The following is a 23,331-nucleotide window of genomic DNA, read 5'->3' as shown; positions in this document are numbered from 1 at the left end:
ATTGAGGTGTCTTATGTCTTGCCAATACAGTAAGAAAGTAAAGAATGAACCAAGAGAGAAATATCAATGGTGAAAGAGAAGCTCTTGTATCTAAATACCAACAGTTTAAGCCCATGAAAGTGAGTAAAAATTACTGCTCTCCTCAGTCCTCAGGGTAGTCAGTATCCCTAAGCAAGTTCCCTCTGACCTCAAACAGATTTCTTTATTTTTTCTGGTATATGGAAAATTATTATCATTTTCAGGTGCCATGATATGAAAAAGGTTGACATATACTAACTAAGGTCTTCAAATATCAAGAAAACAGGAGACAAAGGTTAAAGCTTTGGAAGCTTCTTAGTGGGATATATAGACAGATGGACTCTACAAAGAATACATTATAGAAACAGCCAGAAAGATAGGAGGGCACCCAGAAAAATAATATATTCTATACACCTACATAGAAAAGCAAGTCGGTGTATTAAGTAATATCCCGGATGAGAAACTTTGGCCAAGGAAGACACCCCAAAGTTCTTTAATTAGAAATAAAGATGATATCAGTGACTTTAACAAGTAGAGTTGCTTAGGGATGTGAAGAGTAAAGTAAATTTGAGATGGGCCAAAGAGAGCTGCTGAAAATTGATTTTTGCCTCTGTTCTTTGTTATTTTTAATTTTGATGATCTTGACCTCAAAATACCTTCAGCAACACATTTCCATACCCAAATCCAAAATATTCTACCTCTATTATCCCACTCCCAGAACCCACATTACAAGTTTTCTACCCTTTGTCACTTAGTCCCCTTAAAACTGCTCTCTGACTTCATTTCCTTCACTTCCAATATGCCCATCATTTCCCAAGTGGATAAGCCTAGACCTCATAAGCACTCTATCACCAACACACCCAAGTCCCAGGCATCTTTCTCCTTCTCCTGCACTTGTCCTAGAAACTCCCAAATTAGAGCACTCCGACAACCTGACCTCATTTTTAGACAGGGCTGATATCTGTTCCTGAGGAAAACTATATACAAATAGAGATATTTGAGCTGCCACAGACTCTTCTGGTGTTCAGTCTTGGCTGGTGGCCTTTAATACTATTAGCAAACTATGTAATTTGTCCTTGATCAGCAACATAGTATACCATAAAGTGATGCAATATCTAAATTTTTTCTTTTTCTTCAAGCTTTTCACCCAACCCTTATCCTCTTAACTTTCAGTAAAGATGTTACTTCACAAAGGAAATAGACATTATTAGGCAAGAAATCCCTCAACTTTTATATATATACTAGAGGCCCTGTGCATGAAATCTGTGAACCTGAGGGGAGTGTGTGGCGGGTGGGGGGTGGGAGGGAGCCTGCAGGTGTCCCTCAGCCCAGCCTGCTGATCTACAATCTGGGATCCCTCTCACAATCCAGGACTGTTGGCTCCCAACCACTCGCCTATCTGCCTGCCTGATTGCCCCTAACTACTTCTGCCTGCCAGGGAGGCTAAAGAAAGTGAGAGAGGCCTGACCAGCATGGTTCAGTTGTTAGAGCATTGGCCCCAGTCCAAAGGGTCCCAGGTTCAATTCCCTGTAAAGGGCACAGACCAGGATTGCAGATTTCCTGCCCCAGATCAGTACACATGTGGGAAGCAACCAATTGATGTGGCTCTCTCATATCGATGTTTCTCTCTCCCTCTTTCTTTTCCACAACCCGCTTCCCTTTCACTGTGTCTAAAATTAATGGAAAAAATATCCTCAGGTGAGGATTAACAACAACAAAAAAAGAAAGTGAGAGAAAAGTGATGGTGGCAGAGAAGAAATAGTGAAGAAAAGAGCAAATAGAATAGGGGGTTTGAGGAAGCATAGCTGGTTAGAGACAGACTACGAGGGTGGGGGCAAATGAAGGCAAAATGCAAGCTGTGCAAATAATAGATATAAACATTCAAGTGAGAGGAAATCAGACTGGCACCTTCAAATAGGAAAGGCATATTTGAAGTGTTATTGTCATTTAGGTGTAATATCTAAAAACTCATAGCTTTTTAAAATTTTTTATTATCAGTCTTAAAGACAAAAAACAGTGAGAATTGCACACATTCACAGAATAAACAGAATGGTCATTTTCATTTCATAATTTAAATAGCCTATTTTATCTCTTTTTTATCTATCACATTTATGACAGTTATGAAATTAATTTTCTAGGAAGCTGAAAGAGCATACAGATTGTTCTCCCCAAAATAATTTAGGCATTTTCTTATTCATCTTTGCGTTTCAGTCCCTAGCCGAGAGCAGATACCTCACTAAACATCTGTAGAATTCAGGAAGAGAAGAAGCAAGGAAGAAAGGAATCATTCAGGGGAAACTCTGATGCCCTATTAAGAAAGGGAAGAGCTCTTAGTTCTTGATTACCTACCTGGTTTAAGGCCACATGCATTTGATCCACCAAGAACACATAGAGCTCACTAATGAATGTCTGCAGTTCCTCTTGGTTTTCAAATGGTATTGTTTTCAAGTACTTCTCTCTCACAATCTTTACCACGGCATGCTGCAAGAGACACAGATCACTGGGCTAATAGCACAGGCAGCATAGGCCTCCCTTGAGTTTCTGGTCTAAAGTTCATCAGAATTTCAGAAAGTAATTGATTTCTCCCTTGGTGACTGCTAAACTGTTGGCTCACAGATTTCTCCCTAATCAACATATTCTATATGTCTTCTTTTCTTGAATCATCATTATCCTAATATGGTCAATGCAGGACTCATACTGTGTGAAGAGCATCATAAAGCTGAAGAAAACCTTAGCATTACGTTTATACATTATGTCTCTTATAGTGACCATGCCTGCAGGGAAGGGCAGTTGGGAGTACCAGGCCTGCAGGGGAGGGCAGTTGGGGGTGACCAGGCCTGGAGGGGAGGACAGTTAGAGGCAACCAGGCCTGCAGGGGAGGGTAATTAGGGGTGACCGGGCCAACAGGAGAGGGCAGTTGGGGGCAACCAGGCCTGTAGAGGAGGGCAGTTGGGGGTGACAGTTCAGGAGAAAAGGCCTGATTTGCAAATCCGGAGAATGGAATTCTGGTTCTAATTCTGCCACTGTACAACCTAATAAGTTATTTTATACTTGGTATCTCAGTTTCCTCATTTGTTAAATAGATATGTACTTTTGCTATTACTATCTTATTTCAGAAGATGATTGAGAAGCCAGAAAGAAATAATGGGTGGAAATGTTTGAGATGCATTACAAATAACATATTGCTATAGCCAGGACAGCTGCTTCTCTGCCCCTACTCCCGCTCCCCAAGCTAACATCATTGCCAAGTTTTACACCATAAAGGTTTAAAAAAAAAAAAAAGTTTTTATTGCCCTAGCCTGTTTGGCTCAGTGAATAGAGCGTCGATCTGTGGACTAAAGGGTCCCAAGTTCGATTCCAGTCAAGGGCACATGCTCAGGTTTCGGGCTCAATCCCCAGTAGGGAGTGTACAGGAAGCAAAAGGCTCAATCCCTCTTCCTTCCTCTCTGAAATTAAAAAAATATATTTTTTAAAAATAGTTTTTATTGATTTCAAAGCAGAAGGGGGTAGAGGAAAGGAGAGAGAGAGAGAGAGAGAGAGAGAGAGAGAGTGAGAGAGAGAGAGAGAGAGAGAGAGAGAAACATCAATGATGAGAGAGAATCATCATTCTATTGCCTCCTGCATGCCCCACAATGGGAATTGAGCCCACAACTTGGACACATGCCCTGACTGGAAATCGAACCGTAACCTCCTGGTTCATAGGTTGACACTCAACCACTGAGCCATGACAGTCAGGCCTATAAAGTTTTTATAACATAAAGCATTTAGCATGCATTATATTATTTAATGCTCATAATATATAATAAAGAGATAATATGCAAATCGTCCATCACTCCCAAACACAAGATGGCCACCCCATATGGTAAAAGACGGCTGCCCCCATGTGGACACAAGATGGCCACCACAAGGTGGCTGGCAGGGGAGGGCAATTGTGGGTGATGATCAGGCCAGCAGGGGAGGGCAGTTGGGAGGGACCAGGGCTGCAAGGAAGGGCAGTTGGGAATGATCAGGCCTGTAGGAGAGGGCAGTTAGGGGAGACTGGGCTGTCAGGGGAGGGCAGTTGGAGCAACCACGCCTGCAGGGAAGGGTAATTGGGGTGACCAGACCTGCAGGAGAGGGCATTTGGGGGTGACCAGATTTGCAGGGGAGAACAGTTAGAGGCAACCAGGCCTGCAGGGGAGGATAATTAGGGGTGACCAAGCCAGCAGAGGAGGGCAGTTGGGGGCAACCAGGCCTGCAGGGGAGGGCAGTTGGGGGTGACCAGGGCTGCAGAGAAGGGCAGTTGGGGACAACCAAGCCTACAGGGGAGGAAAGAGACAACCAGGCCTACAGGAGAGGGTAGTTAGGGATGACTGGGCCAGCAGGGGAGGGTGGTTGGGGACAACCAGGCCTGCAGAGGAAGACAGGGGTGACTGGGCTGGTAGAGCAGGACAGTTGGGGGCAACCAGGCTTTCAGGGGAGGACAGTTAGGGGCAATCGGGCCAGCAGGAGAGCAGTTAGGCGTTGATCAGGCTGGCAGGGGAGTGGTTAGGGAGTGATCAGTCTGGCAGGAAGAAGTGGTTAGGGGCAATCAGGCTGGCAGGCAGGCAGGCAAGCAATTGGGAGCCAGCAGTCCTGGATTGTGAGAGGGCAGTTGGACATTCCTCAAAGGGTCCCAGATTGTAAAAGGTGCAGGCTGGGCTGAGGGACACACACCTTCACCCCGTGCACAAATTTCGTGCACCAGGCCTCTGGTAATATTAATATTTTTCCTCATTGTTAGGCAAAGACATCGAGGCTCAGAGAGGTAAAGTCCCTTGACTAAGGTCATCCAGCTAGTAATAGAACCAGAATCAAACTGAGATGTGACCCTGCCACTTACTGAGACCAGCCTCTTGCCCCCATGAGCATCTGTTGTTTTTTACTTTACTACTTCCATCTGATTTCTTTGTACTTATTTATACAGTGCAGGGCACATATTAAATGCACACAGAGAGGCAGTGTGGTATAGAAGTTAAAAACATGATTTCTCGAACCAGGCTGTCAGAATTTGAGTCCCATCTTTGACCTTTGTGATCTTGGGCAAATTACTTAACCAACTAATATTGCATTTCTCCATCTGTAAAATGGGGAGCACCTCATAGGGTTGTTGTGAAGATTAAATTCATAAGCATTTTAAAATTTGGTATACAGCAAACACTCAATAAACATTAGCCATTATTATTTAGGAAATTATTATTAAACAAATATTTCTCAAATCTTAGTAATTCTATGGACTAGGGAAAGGTTTGTAATAGGAGACAGAGATAATCAGTCAGGGAATCAGTTCCAGGTATAGAGTTTCTGCCTGCTGAAGCAACATGAAATCTGACTAAAAATCTGGCCTAGCCTCGAGAGAAGAATCTGTTCCTTAAAAGCTCACATTCGGAAAGCATACAGAACGGTTTTATGGCTCCGCAGGAATGGAGCTTCTCCCAACATTCTATCTTGGAGAACACAGCTCTCTGCACCAGGAGCAGGACAGATGGGAGCACAGCTGAACATAACCACAGAAAAAATGACAATGAGGTATGTAGAGTAGATGCTTCATAAAACCCATAGAATAATTAAATAAATGAATATTTACCTTGAGCTGTTCTTTGAAAGCAAAGTATTTTCCAGAACAATTAAGTTCATAGTTGAGCTGGCATTTCTGCTCCTCCAGGGTTTCACTATCTATATCACCCTCCACTTTGGCCACCTGTTTTCCGAACATGCTGTGATACTCATCCAGGATGGCTCTAGAAATGGTCCTGATCTGCATGTGGTAGTCACTTACCGCCTAGGAAAATACACAATGCTTGGTAAAGAGACCTCAAAGAGGTAAGGAGGTGGAACAGAGTTCTGAAAATGGATTGTATTTTATATTCAATATACTTTAGGTATAAATTGCTTTTTCTCCTCAGCTCATAGGCCACCAGCCAAAGATCAAACACTGAATACTATTCCTTATAAGCCACTGGTCACAAACAGATACAGGAAGATACAAATTAGAAGCTACAATTTCTCACTCCTTCTGAAAAATCCATGCCTTATTTCCAAATGACGCACCTAACACCTTATTACTTATAGTTTCACCTTGGCTTTGGCACTTGCCTTCTGAGCTCCTCCCGTCCTGCGGGTAAGAGGTGGCCTTGGAGGAATCATTTCCTTGACCCTGTATCAGGAAATAACAACTTTATTACTTACATATTTATGTTCTTTTATTTTCCTACCACCAAAAAGTCTCAAAGGGGAGATCTAAGATCTGTTTCTCTATCATACTTGAGCACTGTGCTATTCTGTCATGTAAAATCTAAGACACGAACCCCAGAACATTATATAGCTATGGACTAGATAGGAAAAAAAAAAAAAAGCAAAGAGATGAATGAAAACAAAACACAGCATATCAAAACTTATGGAATGCAGTGAAAGAAGTGTTCAGAATGAAATTTACAGCTCTAACTCATACAATAATCAATAATTTAATTGTATATTTTAAGGAATTAGAAAAGGAGAGCAAACTGAACCTAAAGCTCAAAGAAGGAAAGAAGTAACAAAATTAGAGTAGAGATTTTTAAAAAAAAGTACATAGTAGTATATTAATATATGACATGGAATGTGTGTTTATATAGTAGAGGGGCTTTACAGTAACTCTAGAAAGATAAATACCAAGGTATTAAAAGCAGTTATCACTGGGTGAGAGAAATCTGTGTGTCTTTATACTTTGTGGCTAATCTCAATTTATCAAATTTTTTATAATAGGCATATACTACTTTTATAGTAAGAAAATATAAGAAACTTTATCTTGGGAGAAAAAGCAGAAAATTGATGTTTGGCCTAGGGAAAATTACATTTTATGGTCACAAGCTGACTTCCTTTTACTTATACCTAAACTAGAGGCCTTGTGTATGAAATTTGTGCATAGGGAGGGGGAATCCTCTCCAATCTGGGAACCCTTGGGGATGTCCGACTGTCAGTTTAGGCCCAATCCTGCAGCAGTCGGACATCCCTCTCACAATCTGGGACCACTGGCTCCTTACCACTTGCCTGCCTGCTGGCCTGATCACCCCCTAACTGCCCCCCTGCCAGCCAGCCTGGTTGACTCCCAACTGCCCCCATGCTGGCCTGGCCACCCCCTAACTGCCCCCCGATGGACTGGTTGCCCCCTAACTGTCCAGAAGGAAGTTGGACGTCCAGAAGATATCTGGTCACCTGGTCTAATTAGCATATTATCCTTTTATTATTAATAGTATAGATTGCTTTTGCAAAACAATTATGAAAACATTGCTACACACCGTTTGGCCAGCTCCTCTGGCAAGCGCTTTGGAACCAAGGCTTTGTTCAGCTGAATCTCCAACACAATGTATGTCCCTGCTTCTACATATTGCTGTAAAGACATTTATTTTCTAATTTATTTTTAGTAAAACAAATATTTATGAAAAAAATTAGTGACATAAGGTAATATTCACAATTTAATAAGTGAGAAAGGTGCATCTATAGCTATAAATATAGTGTAATCTTAACTTAAAATATGTTTTACACAGAAAAATAACTAGACAGAAAAATAGCAACAGTGGTTATCTCTTACAGGAAACCATTTTCAATTTTATTCTTGGAAACTTCTACCCCAGCTGAAGCCCTGTTCAACTTGTTCAATACCTTTCTTGGAACTATTTTAGGTGAATGCCACTCTTTCTTCCATCAAAACTCTTCCATGAGTTCTGCAGAAATATTCTCCTCATAACCTTCCGACATTCCCACTTGCAGCCTGCTCACCACCATTTGCCAACTGCGACCTAATGGACATTTCTACCCAGATTTTTGCTAGCATCTTAAATGCAACATGTCTAAAATCGAACTTATCATTTCCCCTATATCAACCTCTCTTTTAAAGTTTCTCTTAATGATTTTGTCACCCTTCCAGAAAGAAAGGCTTGAAACCAGAGTTACCTTTAACTTTTCTTCATCACTTCAAAGCTTCCCAGTTCACTGTGCCTCTGCGGGTTTCTGACTTTCTCTATAATCTCTTCCTTAACTCACACTGTCAACAACACTCATCTGTACTATCAGGAAAACCTATAAACTGACATCTGAAGGCCCTACCCTATGTTCCGTTTCTCTTTTTCACGTCCTTGCAAGAGTTTTGCCTTGAAACACACATATGGTTTTATTTCCACATAAGTTTAAAAACCTGTAATGTGAGTCCCTAAAATGAGGCTCTAGAGCCTTATTTATTACTTACCAGAGGCCTGGTGCATGGATTTGTGCACAATGAAAGTAAATTAATTAGAAGGTGCCTGGTGGGGTGGATTGGGTGAGATGGGCCAAAATGCCCTGAGCCAGTCTCCTGTGGACACGCTCTTGAGTGTCCTGAGAGCAGATGAATAAATGCTGCATCTGATGCATCTTTGCATCCTAATAGTTCTCAACATAAATTTTTATGCTGGCACAGTCCTCAAAGTTAATCTGGTACCTACTCACTTCAGTAAGTCTCAAAGAAATTTACTCAACATCATAAACCAGTCATGGTAAATAAAGATGGTAACTTAATAAACATTTTCCTGAGCATTTCCCACTAATACTACCTTACTCAGTAAAGGACTGATGAAATTAAGCTTAATTTTCCAACTCTTTATGCATAGTTACCTGTCCTTCTGGATTGTGGTTTGGAGCGGCTTCCATTTCCAGAGCTGTATCTGAGCTCTGAGATTTTAAACTAGATGCTTGCTGAAAGAGATGAACATACCTTAAAAATGAAATTCTTATATGGTCTTTACAATGGCAGGAACACTAATCATTATGTTGCATCAAAATGCAAATCAAATTGCGGCAATTCACCAAATGAGAAATAAGTGTAAGCTTCTACAATGTAAAAAAATCAGCAAAATCATCACCTTCTCAACAACCTACCATATCCCCAGACCTAGGCCTTCCTTTTATATCCTTTTCTTACTATTTTATCTTCTTTCAGGTTCTTAGCAACACTTGGTTTGGACAATGGAGAATTAACTCCTCCTGCTTTGTTATTATGAATCAAATTATGTCCAGTATCCCGGAACAAGCTAAATGAACATTTGGTCTGAAAAACAAACAAACAAACAAACAAACATTTCAATGAATCATAGGCAAATAAAAGAAACCACATTATTATTTAATATAATTTAGTTTTCTAGATAATTGCAACACTGTAGAAACAAAGAGAGATAGGGGAATTAAAAAAACAACAACACTCTACTGCAGCCATTTTTGTTGAACAAGTGAAACCATCACAGAAAAATAGCTGCCTACCCCATTATTTAAATTATTAAGAGAAGACTTTTCAACCTGGCTTGATTTTGTATCTATTTAATCTGTTACCAGAGAGCTTTTAATCTTTGACACATAATATCAAATTAACTTTAAATGGTTGAATTTATTTCTGTACAAGAAATATTATTTAACTACTGATTTATCAATCATTAGAAGAACAGGGCAAGTTTACAGTTCAAAATAAAAACTTTGCGTGGGAAATTCAACTACAATGCTTGGAAAAGAGACTTACAGAAATTTTAAAATTAAACAATATGGATGAATCTAAATATCATATATACTGAGTGAAAGAAGCCAGACACCTAAAAACAAACAAACAAACAAAAAACCCCTCCCCCCTAAAAAACTCCCAGAGGATTGAACAAATAGGAGAGAGGGATAAAATTAAAGGTCATGAGAAAACTTTGTCCAGTAATGGGTATTTTTACTCTCCTGTTGTGGTGATAGTTCCACAGATGTATACCTATGTCAAAAACTTTAAATTGTGCACCTTGCCGAGACCGGTTTGGCTCAATGGATAGAGCGTCGGCTTGGGGACTGAAGGGCCCCGGGTTCGATTCCGGTCAAGGGCATATACCTTGGTTGCGGGCATATCCCCAGTAGGGGGTGTGCAAGAGGCAGCTGATCGATGACTCTCTCTCATCGATGTTTCTAACTCTCTATCTCTCTCCCTTCCTCTCTGTACAAAATCAATAAAATATATTTAAAAAAAAAATAAATAAATAAATAAATAAATTGTGCACCTTAAGTATATGTCAGTTATACCCCAATAATGCTGCTAAGAACATGGTCCCACAATTTTAAAGAAAAAATTATAAATACTAATCATCACTCAAAATCCTAAATTACTGTATTTCATAGAGTCTACTAGGTGTACCAGTTAATAATGTGGATTTTTTTCAATAGATGGAGTTACACATATGTTGATATATAGACAACTTGATATGTATGCTATTTTGTATTGACAGCAAGCTTCAAAACTTCATATGTCAAATTTGCTGAAGTTGTTAACATCATAGATATTTTTATGCTTAAAAATGTTGAATTTCATGCCAAAAAAAAAAAAAAAGATTATTTGCGGGAAGTTTGAATTCATTACTTTTTTTTAAATTATATTTTATTGATTCTTCACAGAGAGGAAGGGAGAGAGATAGAGAGTAAGAAACATCGATGAGAGAGTCATTGATCAGCTGCCTCTTGCATGCCCCCCCACTGGGGATATGCCTGCAACCAAGGTACATGCCCTTGACTGGAATTGATCCTGGGACCTTTCAGTCCGCAGGCCGACGCTCTATCCACTGAGCCAAACAGGTTTCGGCTCATTATTTTATTTTGAAGAAAAAGTTATCATATACTTTGGGAAGCTTATGATGAACATGCTCCATCTCAAGAAACTTGTGAATGCTGGTTTAAACATTTTAAAAGTGATGATTCTGATGTGAAAGGTCAACCAAAAAAGTTTGAAGACCAACAATTACAAGCATTATTGGATGAAGATGTGTGTCAAATTCAAAACAATACTCGCAGAAAGATTAAATGTTGCTCAACAAACACTTTCTGATCATTTACAAGCAATGGGAAAGATTTTAAAGGAAGGAAAATGGGTGCCACATCAACTGAACGAAAGACAAATGGAAAACCGAAAAGTCATCAGTAAAATGTTGCTTCAATGGTATGAGAGAAAGTCTTTTTTGCATCGAATTGTGACTGGCGGTGAAAAGTGGATTTATTTTGAGAATCCCAAAGGCACAAAATCATGAGTTGGTACAAGTCAACCATCAACATCAACTGCAAGGCCAAATCCCTTTCTTCAAAGAAGACATTGCTCTGTGTTTGGTGAGTTCAGGAAGGTGTGGTGTATTATGAGCTTCTAAAACCATTTGGAACCGTTAATACTGATCGTTACCGACAACAAAAATCAATTTGCATCACCTTTGATCGTGAAATGACTAGAGTGTTTCAGAAAACCCAGCAAAGTAATTTTGCTTCATGATGGCGCACCATCACACATTTCAAAACCAGTTAAAAACATGTTAAAAGATCTTGCCTGGAAACTATTTACCCACCCCACTGTATTCACTAGACCTTGCTCCCTCAGATTACCACTTGTTCTGATCCATGGCACACACCCTTTCTGAGCAGCACCTCAAAACATTTGAAGAAGTGGAAAATTGGGTCTATGAACAGTTTGCCTCAAAACAAGAAAAGTTCTAGTGGGATGGTATCCACAAACTACCTGAAAAATGGGGGAATGTGTAGCTAGCGATGGACATTACTTTGAATAAAGCACTTTTGATATTTCTCTTGAAATTATCATGTTCTCTTTGATTACAAAATTTGCCATTATTAACTGATACACCTAGTAAAATGCAAACTTTTTCAAATTTTAACATCTCTAGAATATGAGAACATTTCATGTAAATGATATTGTACAATACGTAGTCATTTGTGTCTTTCTTTTTTCACTTTGCATAAAAATTTTGAGGTTCATCCATGTTATAAAATGTATCAGTAGCCCATTCCTTTTTTTAACAAAACAGCTTTATTGAGATATAATTCACATTACATAAAATGAAGAATTAACACTATGCAATGATTTTGGCATATTATATTATTTGTAATCCATCCTTTTCATTGCTAAATAATATTCCCTTGTATAGATATACCATGTTTTGTTTATCAACTCATCAGTTGTGGACATTGGACTGTTATGAGTTTTAGGCTACTGTGAATAATGCTGTTCACAGTAGTCTAAAACATTTAAATACATGTATTTGTATAAATTCAGGTTTTCAATTTTCTTGAGTAGATTCCTAGAAATGATTTTGCTGGGTTGCATGGTAAGTTTATATTTAGCATAGATTTTTTTTTTTAAATATAGTTGTTCTATTAAATATTGAAAGTACAATATTGAAATTTCTAAATGTTGCTATCGAATTGTCTGTTTTTCCTTTTATTTCGGTTGGGTTTTGCTTCATGTATTATGAGGTTCTCTTGTTAGTAGTGTCTACATTTATAATCTACTAGAGGCCTGGTGCACAAAATTCGTGCACGGGGGGGGGGTGTGTGTCACTCAGCCCAGCCTGTAACCTCTCCAATCTGGGACATCCTCTCACAATCCAGGTCTGCTGGCTCCCAACTGCTCAACTGCCTTCCTTCCTGATTGCCCCTAACCACTTCTGCCTGCCATCCTGATCACCCCTAACCACTCCCTTGCCAGCCTTATTGATGCCCAACTGCTCCCCTGCCAGCCTGTTTGCCCCTAACTGTTCTCCCCTGAAGGCGTGGTCATCCCTAACTGCCCTCCCTTACAGGCCTGGTCCCTCACAACTGCCCTCCTCTGCTGGTCTGATTGCCCACAACTGCCCTTCCTTGCAGAACTGGTCCCTCCTAAATGCCCTCCCCTGCTGGCCATCTTGTGGTGGCCATCTTGTGTGCACATTGGGTCAGTCATCTTTGACCACATGGGGGCAGCCAACTTGTGTATTGGAGTGACGGTCAATTTGCCTATTATTCTTTTATTGGATAGAATAGAGGTCTGGTGCACAGGTGGGGGCCAGCTGGCTTGCCCTGAAGGGTGTCCAGAATCAGGGTGGGGGTTCCCTTAGGGCATGGGGAGGCCTGGGCAAGGGGCCTGTGGTGGTTTGCAAGCTGGCCATGCCCCTCGTGACCCAAGCAGAGGCCCTGGGATATGGGATTTATTTATCTTCTATAATTGAAACATTGTAGCCTTGAGCAGAGCAAGCCTCCTGCTTGTTCTGTGGCTTGGTTGGGTTGATTTGCATATTCTCTCCTGATTGGCTGGTGGGCGTGGCTTGTGGGTGCAGCAGAGGTGCGGTCAATTTGCATATTACTCCTTTCTTAGATATTATACCAATGCCCTGGTGCATGAAATTTGTGCACAGGAGGCATGTCCCTCAGCCCAACCTGTACCCTCTCCAATCTGGGACTCCCTGAAGGATGTCCAACTGCCCTTTTAGGCCCAATCCCATAATAGCAGTCAGACATCCCTCTCACAATCTGGGACCACTGGCTCCTAACCTGCTCACTTGCCTGCCTGCCTGATCACCCCTAACCCTTCTGCCTGCTAGCCTGATTGCTCCCAACTGCCTCCCTTGCCAGCCTGCTTGACCCAATCACTGCCCACTGGCCTTCTCACTCCCAACTGCCCCCCCACTGGCCTGCTCGCCCTCAACTGCCCCCCCACCAGTCTGATCACCCCCAACTGCCCTCCCCTCCTGACCTGACCGCACCTAACCATCTCTGCCTTGGCCCGCCACCATGGTTTTGTCCAGAAGGACATCAGGAAGGTCTCAGGAAGTTTTCCCAGTCTTATTAGCATATTACTCTTTTATTAGTACAGATACTTATTTTATGTAACAATTTATAATTTATATCTTTCTGATTAATTGACCTTTACTCATTCTGGCATGACACTCTATGTCTTTAGTAACGTTTCTTGCCTTGCAGTCTATTTTATCTGATATAAATATTGCCACTTAGCTCTGTTACATTTTCTACCTGCATAGTATGTCTTTTCCATTTTTTTACTTCAACTTAGATATATGTCTAAATCTAAGGCATATTTGTTTTAGACTGCATATCATTGAATGATATTTTAAAATCCAAGTCTCATAATCTCTGTCCTTTCATTGGGGTGTTTAGACTACTCACATATAACAGTATTGTTGAAATATTTGGCCTAAAGTCTTTAAGATTCAATCACAGAATGACAGCAAGGCTCTATATTTAAAATTCCAATATATCAATTGGTTCCAAACATCCATTGCAAAGATGTATAATCTTTAGCATGTAGATGTAAACACAGATAAAGTATAAAATGGTATAGATGATACCTTCTCTACAATTTTTCTGACCTTTTCATAGACTGTGCTGTCTAGGTAAGGGTAAACATGAAAAGCTCCCCGAATCCTCTTCACACCTGGATACAGCAATGGGACCATATTAACATAAGCCACTCCGTGAAATGAAAGCGGATTTTCATCTTCCGTCTAAAGGAATAAAACCAGAGACCTATTAGTACTATAGAACAATGTTGTATATAAGGTATGGAGCTCTGACTCAGCAATTCAAAGACCTGGCTTTTGAAACTAGCTATGCTGTATAAATAGTTGACTTTGGGGCAATAGCATAGACATTTTGGGTCTTTAATTATTTTCTTTTTTTTTCAAATTATAAGGGCAAGTTTATTTAGAAAGTTATAGGGATAGTAAAAGGGCCCTTGGAGCCTAGGAGAAAGAGAAAGAGAGATATGCATCTTGCGGGATGAAAGAAGGAAGATTGGCCCTGGAATGTGCTACAGAAAAAAGAGAGAGAATGCTGGGGAAAAGAGGAGATGGGGAAAGGTGCAGGCATGCTCCATAGAGAGAGCTGCAGGGTCTTCATTTCTTTATTTTCAAACTGGGTTTAATAACACCATGATCACTGAGATAATGCATATAAATAGTATTAATGAATAGTAAAAGGCAGTAGTTGAATAAACACACTCAAATTAATATGTATATTCAACAACAAAATCAATTTCACCATGTAAAACTATAAAAAACAACAACAAATATTTAAAAGAAATCAGAAGCTATGGCTTTTACTTCTAGTTCATAGATTCACATGAATGAAAGTGTCTTACAAATCATCTGGACCAGTATTGACAAATAGGCTTTAGGTAATGCCTACATTCTAATCTATTAGAGTACTGTGCTGAGAAAGATTCTGTATCTTTATCTGGAATCAGAAGGAAAAAAAAATCCTTTGATTGATCAGTACTATCTGCCATGGATGAAGGAGGATGAATGCCATCATGTATTTGCCATCCCTAATTTTATCTAAACTCTCATGTCAAAAGATGAAGAACATGTAAAAAAAAAAAAATAGGTCTTAACATCATTTTAATGGCTATACGATTTGCCATAAAAAACTTTTATAAGAAGAAAACCTGAAAGAAAACCCATTTAATTACTACAAGATTAAAAGTAATCTCTTTGATTTTACCTATTAAAATAATTAGAAATTAGGTTAAAGTCCTATGGTCATATAATAATATTATGTTCTTTAGAAATCTAAGGAAACTTGTTTTATATATTACAAAGGGAAAAGTAGCAGCATTTTTATTCTTCAAAAAAATCCATTTTAAAATCAATAAAAATTACTTAGGTACTTGTCAAGTGTATGCTATATGCAATGTATCGTGCTAGGTGCTGTGAAGAATACAAAGCTGTCTACAAGAGGATCAGACATAAAAGACCAGACAGGCACAAGTGAAACAATAGAGATCATGCTCTAGGCTCATCAAAGCTGTATCTTTTCAGAACACTAGTATATCTACGAACCATATTACTCTAATAATTAGCAGGCTAAAACACAGTAAGTCCAAAGTCCAAAAGAAATTCAGAAATATGTATCTGGATGAACCATATTGCCAATATGTAACTACTTTTGACTTGTAAAAATGGCTATTTTGTAAGGTTTTACCTATGGTAAACTGTAATGAAGGGCTAAAGGGAAATAGGATGTCTGGGAACAAAGGCTAACTATTTAGTGGATGTTAGGGAGCTAGGGTGACCAGTCACCCTGACTTGCCTTGGACAGGGGAGTTTGCTGGTACACGAGACTTTCAGCACTAAAGTCAGGGAACTTTTAAACAAATAAGAATTAGTTGGTCACCCAAGGGAGTAGCCACATCTATTCATATTTTCCATTGGTATTAGAATTAGAGGCAGCATTTCTTTTTCTTTTTAAAAAAATATATTTTATTGATTTTTTACAGAGAGAAAAGGAGAGTGATAGAGAATTAGAAACACCTGGCCGATGAGAGCGAAACATCAATTCAGCTGCCTGGGGTTGTGGTCACAAGCAAGGTACATGTCCTTGACCAGAATCGAACCTGGGACCCTTCAGTCTGCAGGCCGATGCTCCATTCACTGAGCCAAACCAGTTAGGGTGGCAGTATTTCTTATATAAAATTTTTTTTCAATTCTCACCAGAAGCTATTTTTCCATTGATTTTTTTTTTTTTTTTGAGAGTGGAAGGGAGAGGGAGAGACAGAGAGAAAGATTGATGTGAGAGAGACACATCCATTGGCTGCCTCCTACATGCACCTTCCCCCCCCCCAGGCCTAGGATCAAGCCTTAACCGAGTACCCGCTCTTGGCCTGAATAAAACCTGAGACTCTTCAGTCTGTGGGCTGACCACTCTGTCCACTGAGCCAAACTGGCCAGGACTATAGAACTTTTAACGGAACAAATTTACCTTATCAAATTTGGCAGCTTTCCCTTTGGGTGCGGTAATTAGAGGAACTCTTGTCATCTCTACAGGCCACAGTCGGCAATCGGCAATTCGCTTCTGAAAACTGCATGTCAAGAGTCAGACCATTAGTATTGTGTGCAAAATGGAGTTAATATAATTTAGGAAAAAGGAAAGTATTCCCCTCTTTTAAAAAGTAATGGAATACGCACATATAAATGTTTATTAGGTAAGTGGATTTTTAAAAATATATATTTTATTGATTTTTTACAGAGAGGAAGAAAGAGGGATAGAGAGTTAGAAACATCGATGAGAGAGAATCATCGATCAGCCGCCTCCTGTATACCCCCTAATGGGGGTGTGCCCGCAACCAAGGTACATGACCTTGAACCCGGGACCCCTCAGTCCACAGGCCGATGCTCTATCCACTGAGCCAAACCGGTTTCGGCAGGTAAGTGGATTTTTAAAATTTTCTCAAATCTATAAAATTCTGAAAATAATTCTGTATTGCTAGTAGAAGCAAATTATGCATTTTTAGAGCAATTTGGCAATATGAATCAAGTCTTAAAATGTTCATAATCTTTGACCCAGAAATTCCACTCCTAGTGATATTTTCTAAAAAAGTAATCAGACAAATATGCAAAAATAACAGAAAATACGTTCATCTCTATTGTGATAATGGAGTAGGACTTCCAGCATCAGCTGACTGGCACCTAAAGAGTTTAGAGGTCTCATTACTTTCCTCACAACAAACAAAAGAAGCTAACCAAACTGAAAATCAACTACTACTTTTCTGAGATCCATCTAAGAAACAAGGTCACAGAGCAAATTGCCACATTGAAATCTGGAGAGACAGACAAGTGCAGAGAATTACACTGAGATCAGAAGCCACTGAGGTCCTGCTACAGGTAGAAACAACTTTAGGGCAATGTTGGCACATTGCTGGAGGCTGAGTGTGGATGAGTCAGATAAAAACTCCTTCGGCCCATTCCTAGGGGTTCCCCACGCTTTTGTAGATTTTAAGACGAGGAGCTCAGCAGATTCTCACAGTGAAGATAAGATTAAAATCCTCTTTGGTAGAGAGAAGGAAAAAGTAATCATTTTGAAATATGCCGAGTGTTCTCCATAACACAGGCCTATTCTCTCAGGAAATCGACTTTACCAGAGCTTTATCTGACTCGGGGAAGGGCAAGTAGGTGCCTCCAGCCTCATCTGTTTCCTGCCTCACATAAGGACAGAAAGAAAAAACGGCTATTAAACGTTCTGAAGGTCAGAACCCAGGGACTCAAACCTATTAAGATTCTAATATTTGATCATAGGATTATAGAACAATTCTCCTCCCCAATACCTTGCCACTACATCAACAGAATTTCACTATAATAACAGTGGATTATAACTGAGAGACTGCAAAACAGAGAGCCTATCTAAGAAAGAGTCTTAGGCCAAACCACAGACAACAGAAGAACAAAAAGAAAGGAACCTGAAGCCTTTAGCACCTACAACTAGAGCAAACATTAAGCTTTGTTAACATAAAATCGCACATTAAAAAACCTAATTACCAAAAAATATTACTCAGTACATAAAGTCCAGCTTTCAATAAAAAATTACAAGATCAAGAGTACTGTCATTAAATAATTTTAAAATGGGCAAAGGAACTACATAGACACTTCTTCAAAGTAGACATGCAAATGGCCAAGAGACATGAAAAAATACTCAAAGTCACTAATCATCAAAGAGATGTAAATTAAATTGACAACGAGGTATCACCTCACATCTATCAAAATGGCATACCATCAACAAATCAACAAATGACAAGTATACTGACTAGGAGGAGGGGGAAAGGAAACCCTAGTACACTGCTGGTGAGAATGAGGACTGGTGCAACCACTGTGAAAAACAGTATGAAGTTTCCTCAAAAAATTAAATATGACACTGGCTGGTTTGGCTCAGTGGGTGGAGTGTCCGCCTGGGGACTGAAGGGTCCCGAGTTCAATTCCAGCCAAGGGCACATGCCTGGGTTGTGGGTTTGGTCCCCAGTGAGGGACAGCGATTGATGATTCTCATCACTGATGTTTCAATCTCTCTCTCCCTCTTCCTTCCTTTCTAAAATCAATAAAAATATATTTTTAAAAAATAAATATGGTTCTGCCATTTGACCCAGTGACCCCACTTCTAGGACTATATCCTAAGAAACCTGAAATACCAATCAGAAAGAATGTATGCACCCCTACTGCATAGCAGCATAATCTACAATAGCTAAGATCTGGAAACAGCCCAAGTGCCCATCAGTAGATGAGGAGATAAAAAAGCTGTGGTACATTTATACCATAGAATACTGTGCAGCAGTAAAAGAAAAAGAATCTCTTACCCTTTGAGACAGCATGGAGGGTCCTGGAGAGTATCATGCAAAGCGAAATAAGTCAGTCAGAGAAAGACAAGTATTACATGATCTCACTCACATGTGGAATCTAATTAATAAAATGAACGGAATGGATCCAGAGACATGGAAGCATGGAACAGAGTGAGGTATCTGGGAGGGTGGGTGGGAGGTAAATAATCAAAGACCTTGCATGCATATATGCAGAACCCATGGACACAGACAATAGGATGATAAGGCCTGGAGTGGGGGGTGAGGGTGGGCTAGAAGGGGTCAATAGGAGCAAAAGGAGACATATTTAATGCTTTCAACAATAAAGATTTATAAAAACAAAACAAAAAGAGTGCTGTCATTAATAAATTATCATGCTCATGAACTTCAAAAAACTTAAATTAAAAATTACATGGAATCCTAAAAGGCAAGAAAAATACGGTCTGAACAGATACAGCTAACATAAGAACTATTCTCAGATATGACACAGATCTTGGAATTATGATACAAATAGGGAATTTAAAATAACTATGATTTGCTGAAACCGGTCTGGCTCAGTGGATAGAGCGTCCGCCTGCAGACTGAAAGGTTCCTGGGTTTGATTCCAGTCAAGGGCATGTACCTTGGTTGCGAGCACATCCCAGTAGGGGGTGTACAAGAGGCAGCTGATCGATGACTCTCATCGATGTTTCTAGCTCTCTATCCCTCTCTCTTCCTCTCTGTAAAAAATCAATAAAATATATTTTAAAATAAAAATAAAAAATAAAATAACTATGATTAACATGTTAAGTGTCTAATGGAAAAAAGCAGGCAACATGCAAGAACAGATGGGTAATGTTCCAATGTAAAAAGAGATTGGAAACTAAGAAAGAATCAAAAGAAAATGCTAGAAATAAAAAACACTGCAACAAATATAAAGAATTCATTTGATGGGCTTATCAACAAACTGGACATAACTGAGGAAAGAATTAGTGAGTTTGAAGATATGTCAATAAAAACTTCCCAAACTGAAATGGAAAGGGAAATTGAAAAAAATCATAACAGAATATCCAAGAACTATGGGACAATTACAAAAGATGCAACAGGTATACCAGAAAGAGAGAAAGGAGCAAGATATATCTGAGGCCATAATGGCTAAGAATTTTACTAAATGACAGACACCAAATCATAGATCCAGGAAGCTCAGAGAACACAATAATAAATACTAAAAAATACTCAGTATATAATATTCAAACTGTAGAAAACCAGAGAGAGAGTAAAAATCTTAAAAGAAACCAGAGTGGGGGGTGAAGGGGAGAGACACCTTTGCTGTAGAGGAACAAAGTTAAGAACTATATTGGACTCCTCTTCAGAATCCATGCAAGTAAGAAGAGAGCACAGTGAAATATTTAAAGTACTGAAAGAGACAAACTACTATCCTAGAATTCTATATCCAGAGGAATTATCCTTCAAAAGTGAAGAAAGCCTGGCATGCATGGCTCAGTGGTTGAGCGTCAACCCAGGAACCAGGAGATCGCTGGTTTGATTCCTGATCAGAGCACATGCCTGGGTTGCAAGCTAATATCCACTAGGGGGCATGCAGGAGGCAGCCCATCCGTGATTCTCCCTCATCATGGATGTTTCTCTCCCTCTCCCTCTCCCTTCCTCTCTCTGAAATCAATAAAAATATATGTTAAAAAAAAAAAAAAGTGAAGAAAAATCAAGAATAAATATTTTTCTCAAACAAAAATGGAGGGAATTTGTGGCCAGCAGACCTGCCTTACAAGAAATGCTACAAGTATTCAGAGATAAGAAAAATGATAAGTCAGAAATTTGAATCTATATAAAGAAAGGAAAAGAATCAAAGAATGAAATAAATTAAGGTGAAATTTTTTATTTATTTTTCAAGCTCACCTGAGGATATATTTTCCATTGATTTTTTTCAGAGAAGAGAAGGAGGGAGTTGGGGGGAGGGAAGGGATGAAGAAAAAGAGAGAGAGAAATAGAAAGAGAAACATAGATGTGAGAGAGACACATATATTGGCTGCCTCCTGCATGCACCCAAACAGGGGCTGGGTATCAGACCTGCAACCCTTTGGTGCACAAGCCAATGCTCCAACCACTGAGCAATACCAGTCAGTCAATTTCTTTTTCATTTAATTTTGTTTTTAATTGATCAAGTTGATAATCGTTTGTTCAAAGTAATGAGGAACAGTGTTGTCTTAAAATATCAGCAAATCAAATCCAACGATGTATATTTATTTATATACTCGATCAAGTGAGGAACTAGAGGTATACTGGAACACTCTAAAATGTCTGCTCATTTTTTTCTGTAATTCTAAAAATAATATATTAATTGAAAATAAAATAAAATGGTAGTTCATTCAGATTATAAATATATTGATAATCCTCTATTTCTCATCTTCCCCTGATTGCCAGGTCACTATATCAGACTAATAGTTACCCATACAATATCAATAGTTACCTATACAATATCAACTTATTTCATACCCTCTTTTGCATCGAAAGAAATAAACAGAGGTTGTCAGATTCCAGGAAGGTTCCATAAGAAGGGCTAAGACAGCTAGCATGTATCCTTTTTTTATCCATAACCACTACCCTCCTCTTCCAACATTCTGCCGGGAATGGGAATGTGTAGCTTGGCATTCTAGCAGCCATTCTGGACCATGAGACAACCCTGTAGTGGGAAGCACATGCTAAGGAAGGTAGAGCAAAAAGATACATTGAGCCTAGATACCTCATAACACTGAGGAGCCAATCCTACATACCAATTCTGAAGTGCTTTTATCTGAAAGGGAAATAAGAACCTACCTTTGTTAATTCACCATCACTAGAAGCCTCTGTTATTAGCAGATGTGATGAGTCTCAGATCACCTTAACTCAAATTTAGATAAAGCTAACAAAAGCAACATTTCTTCCCATTTACAGTCTTTGCTGTTTAGATTCCCTTCCTCTTCTTACCTGACCACTGCAAGAGGATCAAGATAGCAACGACTTTCCAAGTCCCAAGTAATCCTTTTCTTTACGCTCTCTGCTTGGTTCCTCATTTCCCTGTCCTGTAAAATAATAAGATAGAGAGTTTCATTCTCTCAATGTGCCATAGTTTCATCTTGTTCAATTAGTGGACATTCTTTTAGTGAATTTGATCACAATACTTTTATTACTACTACTATTATTACCATAAGTGTGCCTACAACTGTAGATACTACACGACCTTAAATTTTGGGGTGCTTTACTATTACTACAGTAATAAGATAAATTATTTATATTATCCTTATATAGATCCAGTACTGATTCACATAACCTCAATCAGTGATTCTCAACCCTGAACACGTTAGAATTATTTGAGAGTGTCTTTAAAAAAAATAATCAACATCTGGACATTGGTATTATATTAAAAGTTAAATTCTTATGTAATTGATCTGTGTTAAGGTTTGGCCATTGTTGGGTTTTTGTAATATATTTTATTGATTTTTTTTTTTACAGAGAGGAAGGGAGAGGGATAGAGAGCTAGAAACATCGATGAGAGAGAGACATTGATCAGCTGTCTCTTGCACACCCCTACTGGGGTGGTGCCCGCAACCAGCGTACATGCCCTTGACCGGAATTGATCCTGGGACATTTCAGTCTGCAGAGCGACACTCTATCCACTGAGCCAAACCGGTTTCAGCTTGTCCATTGTTATTGTTTTAAAAGTTTTTCAGGTGATTCTAATGAGCAACAAGGGTTGAGAATTAATGATTTAAACTAAGATCCTATTTAATCCCATATAATAAAAAGGTGATATGCAAATTGACCATCACTCCAACACACAAGATGACTGCCCCCATGTGGATACAAGATGGCCACCCCCATGTGGTCAAAGATGGCTGCCCCCAGGTGGACACAAGATGGCCAGCAGGGGAGGGCAGTTGTAGGCGATCAGGCCAGCAGGGGAGGGCAATTGGGAGGGACCAGGCCTACAGGGGAGGGTAGTTGGGGGCAACCAGGCCTGCAGGGAAGGGCAGCTGGGGAAGACATGCCCTGCAGGGGAAGACAGTAGCGGTGACCAGGCCATCAGGGGAGGGCAATTAGGGGCAATCAGAGGAGCAGTTAGGTGTCAATCAGGCTGGCAGGGGAGTGGTGAGAGTGTGAGCAGGCTGGCAGGCAGAAGTGGTTAGGGGCAATCAGGCAGGCAGGCAGGTGAGTGGTTGGTAGCCAGGAGTCCTGGATTTTGAGAGGGATCCCAGATTGGATAGGGTGCAGGCTGAGCTGAGGGTTGGACACGAATTTTGTGCACCGGGCCTCTAGTTTAATATAAAATCTAAATATCTAAAATAAAATGTCTGCTCTAAATGAAAATATAAATCTAAGAATATTTTCATTCAGAGCAGACA

The 23,331-nt window shown here is 39.6% G+C and overlaps 1 protein-coding gene across 1 annotated transcript in view; it reads right to left on the bottom strand.

Annotated features, from left to right (window-relative positions):
- Nucleotides 1-23,331, bottom strand: part of CFAP70 (cilia and flagella associated protein 70) — a 70,432-nt gene that overhangs the window by 28,250 nt on the left and 18,851 nt on the right. Inside the window, 10 exon segments of the mRNA XM_045581736.1 lie at nucleotides 2,368-2,499; nucleotides 5,624-5,818; nucleotides 6,133-6,193; nucleotides 7,314-7,405; nucleotides 8,665-8,745; nucleotides 8,929-8,968; nucleotides 8,970-9,097; nucleotides 14,205-14,339; nucleotides 16,594-16,693; nucleotides 21,917-22,011. Of these exon segments, the coding sequence (XP_045437692.1) occupies nucleotides 2,368-2,499; nucleotides 5,624-5,818; nucleotides 6,133-6,193; nucleotides 7,314-7,405; nucleotides 8,665-8,745; nucleotides 8,929-8,968; nucleotides 8,970-9,097; nucleotides 14,205-14,339; nucleotides 16,594-16,693; nucleotides 21,917-22,011 (1,059 nt within the window).

The sequence above is a fragment of the Pipistrellus kuhlii genome, unplaced genomic scaffold (genome assembly GCF_014108245.1).
Source record: "Pipistrellus kuhlii isolate mPipKuh1 unplaced genomic scaffold, mPipKuh1.p scaffold_m20_p_15, whole genome shotgun sequence".
NCBI lineage: Eukaryota > Metazoa > Chordata > Mammalia > Chiroptera > Vespertilionidae > Pipistrellus > Pipistrellus kuhlii.
This window is presented reverse-complemented; position numbering and strand designations above follow the sequence as displayed.